Source organism: Empidonax traillii, unplaced genomic scaffold (genome assembly GCF_003031625.1).
Source record: "Empidonax traillii isolate 1590-97213 ecotype Southwest subspecies unplaced genomic scaffold, ASM303162v1 scaffold1161:size167190, whole genome shotgun sequence".
In the NCBI taxonomy this organism is placed as follows: domain Eukaryota; kingdom Metazoa; phylum Chordata; class Aves; order Passeriformes; family Tyrannidae; genus Empidonax; species Empidonax traillii.
In genome coordinates, this window is record NW_020956354.1 from 160,577 (window position 1) to 165,789 (window position 5,213).

General features: G+C 40.0%; 1 protein-coding gene across 1 annotated transcript in view; it reads left to right on the forward strand.

Annotated features, from left to right (window-relative positions):
* Positions 1–4,151, forward strand: part of LOC114069007 (zinc finger SWIM domain-containing protein 6-like) — a gene marked incomplete at its 3' end in the record, with an annotated part of 80,761 nt that extends 76,610 nt beyond the window's left edge. Inside the window, exons 3-4 of the mRNA XM_027905528.1 lie at positions 3,324–3,472; positions 4,001–4,151. Of these exons, the coding sequence (XP_027761329.1) occupies positions 3,324–3,472; positions 4,001–4,151 (300 nt within the window). The remainder of the gene's footprint in view (positions 1–3,323; positions 3,473–4,000) is intronic.
* Positions 4,152–5,213: the final 1,062 nt, after the last annotated feature.

The window sequence follows — 5,213 nt, forward strand, 5'->3', positions numbered from 1 at the left end:
AGGCAATCCATCTACGTCCTGAGGACCTCGCTGCCACCGTCCAAGCGTGCTTGGCCCTGGCAGATGAACCTCAGGATTAAAGGGTGGGCTCAGTTCCGCGCACACTGTGTCTCACCTAAAAAAATCCAATGCGCAGGCTGGAAGGTGGAAAGACCTTCCCCGGTTCTTCGTTCGCGAAGAGACTGGCCACAAATGCCACAATACATGTAGCTGATTGAATATAAGCCCCCTTAAAACTAACATAGTAAAGATGGAAGCACTCACAGAAGGGCAAGTTTCCCATTCACAGAATCAACAGAATTGCAGAATATGCTGAGTTGGAAGGGATCCACAAGGATCATCAAGTCCAACTCCTGGCCCTGCACAGGACCATTCCCAAGAGTCACACCATATGCCTGACAGTATCGTCCAAATGCTTCTTGAACTCTGACAGGTTTGGTGCTGTGACCACTTCCTTGGGGAGCCTGTTCCAGTTCCCAACCACCCTCTGGGTGAAGAACCTTTTTCTAACACAACTTCAGGCTGTTCCCTTGGGTTCTGTCACTGGTCAACACAGACGAGATCAGTGTCTACCACTCCTCTTCCCTTCACGAGAAAGCTGTAGACTGTGATGAGGTGTCACCTCAGTGTCCTCCAGGTTTTGTACCATCTTGGGCTTGATTCCCATCTTCTGAGACAGTCTTATGGTTTCCATGGAAGGCAGAAGAGTTCTTTCACATCTTCAAAGACATAATTACTTTTTAATCTAAAAAAAAAATATGTGGACAGCAGTGCAGTGTTCACAGCTGTAGGCTCTGATGTTGGAAGCAGTTTAGGAAGTTGCTGAGTTGGAATATTTTTTTTTACTCTCTTAACAACTAATAGACAAGACGTCCCTCTGACTCTCTAAATCTTCCAGTTGTATTTTCATTGAATAAAGATTCTATAATTGTCATGGTTTTGCTAGTTCTTAGAAACTAAGTAGGAATTTTTCCCTTTCCTCTGCCCACTGTGTGCAGAGCTATTAAGTGGGCACTTAAGGAACACAAAAGAAGCAGCTTTCTGGTTAATTGCTCAAAACTTCATCTCCTAGGAAACAGGGGGGATGAGGGGCTCATCTTTACTTTTTTCTCTCGTCTCCTGGGAAATGGGAGGGGGAGGAGTTTTTGGGGCTGGCTGCGGAGGCTGGAACAAAGTAACAAAGTCGGAGTGGAAGCTCAGTGGTTCCTGCTGTTCTCGGCCTGCTTGCCAACTGCGGATCCTGCTTGGATTTTTCATCAGAGAGGAGTTGTTTTCTGGAAGTTTTTCCCCTTCCCCATTCCTGTTTGTTTTTTTTTCTGGCCATGGTCCTTGTGCACATCAGGGGGAGAGGGAGGACTGTGCTGCATGGTTTGACAAGCCAAACAGAGTGAGTTTTTTTGTTTTTTCCCATTGGAGAGGACCTTTTTTGTTGTTTCTCTCCCCCCTCTCTCTCTCCCCTTTCCCAGTGTGTGGGGGAGGGGAGCGAAATCCATTTTTTTTTGGTTTCTCTAACACACCCCGGAGGGTGTTACCCCCACATGGCAACGACCAGTGATTCCACAGCACCCCCTGCTGGTCAGCATAAAGAACTGCAGGCTCTGCATCTCCAGTGATCCAGCAGAGCCCCCTGGTGACTGGCACAGGACACTACAAGCTCTGCATCTCCAGTTACCCAATGGCACCTCCTGTTGACTGTGGTTAGAATTGCACCAAAGGGTGTAAACTGAACTGTTTACCTTTTTTTCTTTGCTTGTTTATTGGTTTGTTTTGAAGGGGATTATCTGTGGGTATAGGAGTATTGTTTGGTTGTTTTACTTGTTTTCCTTCGTTGTTTCTGCCAATACACACATACCTTTTAATAAAGGGCTGATTTTTTTCCTTTTCCATAATTTTTTTCCTTCAATCAGAGCCTCTTAAGTTCAGATTTATAATTGCTTAGAAGGAGGAGTTTGGGTCTTTTCTCCTAACTCATCCTCAGCAAAACACCTGTGTCTCATTTAAACTGGGACAATCATTCTGTGCAACCACTTAAGATTCACCTACATGGCAGAACTGAAATTGTGAAAGAAAGGCTTAAATTAATAGAATCAGTGTTTCTGTACATCTGAAGAGTTGTAGCTATCTTTGCTTTTCATGTTCTTAGGACTTCTTTGAAAGCAAGTTTTTACAAATCTTCCCTGTCAGTAGCCTTCTTTTAGTATTGGCTACAAAGGTAACATGTTCTGGGATTTAAAAGTGATAAATTGTGTTATGAAATTCAATTTCTAACATCTTCTCAAAACCTAACAGAAATAGAGATTACACAGTTGGGACAAGCCCAAAATCAAAATGTCAAAGAAACTTAAGTCTTAGGCATGCTTAAAATGACTTTTACACACATCTGAGCATGATGATGCAATACCATGAGATGTTTCCCTGACAGTCTAGATAAATGCTTTTCAACCTTTTCAGTTAGAATACTTTTTAAAAAATATCCAGTGAAGGTGCAGGCTTCTTCAGAAATATGTAGATTGTTGGATACTTCAAGAACTGTTTTTATTTTTGTCAGCCTTTAGAAAAGACCACAAGTGGAAAATTACTGATCTCAACTGCAAAATTTGAGTTAGAGCAACCTGTGGTCAAAGCACTACCTGATGTAAATCCAGTCACTTCAGTTGGCACTAGGCTAATTCAGGTAGAGTCGCTCTGAATTGACTCTATGCTGATGACATTGCCTATGTAAAAATGCTCCTTCAGAAGCACCACAATCTTACACAGATGTAACTTATTTATTATGTTAATGCCTTTAGTACTTAAAGACTTTAGATTTGTTTGAGGATTATTTTTTATTCTTTGTTTATCTTTGCAAAGCCATCACAGCTCAAAGGCACTGAAGTGATTTTTCTCATGTTCATCAATAGCAGTGCTCATTAGCAGTAACTTAAAACTGAGCAAGATTGCTGAAGGTACAGAAATTACGTAGGTGTTCTGGGGAGAAAGGTTTTAACATCGCAGTTGTTGAAATATTATGTAAAGTGTAATTTTCTTTGTAAAAGCATTCTGGAATAACTGCTGAGGCAGGAGGAAAAAAACTCACCTTGATTTTAATGTTTTATTATAGATACGTTTTATTTAAATACTTTTTCATAATCTGTCATTTTTAAGTGCTTAAGACTACTGAGGAGAAATTTAGGTCTATTTTAAAGAACTTTAGATTAAAGTAAAAACATCCAAAATGGGGCAATACACAAATCCAAAAACCTTTGCAGTACTCCTTTCCCCTGGCCCCACAAACCTCTCTTGTTTATATAGAACATAACAATTTATCTTCTTGCTGTTTCCAGGTGCTCCTGACCCAACAGCAGGTGCCAGCATAGATGATGAAAACTGCTGGCATTTGGATGAGGAACAGGTCCAAGAACAGGTTAAACTCTTCCTCTCCCAGGGTGGATACCATGGATCAGGGAAGCAGCTCAATTTGCTTTTTGCAAAGGTATGTTGTGTACTCAAACTTCCCTCTTTTCTCTCCCCTCACTCCCGCATCCAGTCTGTATTTGTTCAGGTCTTACTCAAAGTCCTGTTGTTTTAAAACAAGACAAAGCCCTGGGAACATGATGGCAAGTTAATAATGCAATGGAACGCAATCTGGTGTGTCTTGAGATTAGTTTAAAGGAAATGAAGTAACATTTCAACTCTCTGCAGTGTTGCTGTCCTCTTCCTTCCTATCCTCAAAATGTTGGAGAAACCTGTAGAAATTATGGTTTTGCAGCAGATGACATAATATACCTGTGGATTACTTGTGGAAGGCGTATGTTTGCAGAATTGCAATGGGATACTGAAACTAAAAATTGTTAAAATTGGGAAGGTAGACTATTTTTTTCTACTTAAAAATTTCAAATCAGATATATAAATTATACTTCTTAATCAACAGAGATGGAATGTTTAACACTGCAGCATATTGTCTGTATTGTGGTTTGTTTGGGGGTTTTTTCAAGTTTGTATTAAAAGACTCATTTCCTAGGTGCGAGAGATGCTAAAGATGAGAGATTCAAATGGAGCTCGCATGTTGACGTTGATAACAGAACAGTTCATGGCTGACCCTCGTCTGTCCCTTTGGACACAACAAGGAACTGCAATGACTGACAAGTATAGGCAGCTCTGGGATGAACTGGGTAAATTACTTCAAAATCATTTAGGTGTTCATGTGTATAATGAAGAAACAATGACATATTTGGGATGTAAACTCTATTGTGGTACTAGGTAAAGCAAGTTAGTGTTTTCTTCAGGTTTGCTTGTTCAGTTAAGGTTGGGTGAAATTGAATTTCTGATCTACTTTATGAGAAAATTCGAGTTGGAGGAAAGGATGATATGAAACAAGTATGATTGCAACAGGTTGTACGTACCTGAGGATCTATAAAAAGAATGAAGCAAAAAGGGGAAATGTAGCTACACAACTGAGGGTAATTATAGAAACCACTAGAGCTAAACTGTAAAGTTTAAGGAAGAAATTGATTCACAACCAGAGAGAAGTAGAAGGCAAAAAGAAAAGATTCATTAAGAGTATGAGAAGATAGCAACAAAGGAAAGCAGAATTCCATTACTGAGTAGGAAAGGAGATCAAGTAACAGAGGGCTATAACAATTACCACTGCTTTGCAGGAAAGGTCAGTTGTGGCCAGATACGACTTGTACAATGGAGAGAAGAACACAGGCTGAAACGGGAAAGGAATTATTTAAATTGGTAAAGTCAGAAGACACTTGTATTAAAGTGTTCAAGAAACTCACTGAGACAGTTTTGAGCTGCTGCTTCAGAAGTTCTCAAAATCTATAGGAATTTGTGTTAGGGAGGGGGAAATTAAAAACAACTTGAAGGTAAATGTCACCAATATTTTAAAGGTGGGTAGGTGAGTGGAAAAAATAAAATAAGTAACCACCAGCATTGTTTTCCTAAATGTAAGGTACTGGAACAAACCACTAACCAGTTGGTATGTAAGCATATAGAAGATAACAACGATAAAAGACAAACTGAATTATTTTAAAAACAGTAGTAAGTCTTGTTTGCTTCCCTAAAAGATAATTCACTGAGTGTATGACTGAAGGAACTAATGTGTATATCTTAGCGGCAGCAAGGTTTTGGATGCTGTCTTGGAGGCTTTCTCAAAGCAAATTGAAGAGATGCAGCCTAAATGGAATTGCCTTGTGATTCATGAAACTTGGAGTAGTTACCTGTGCTGT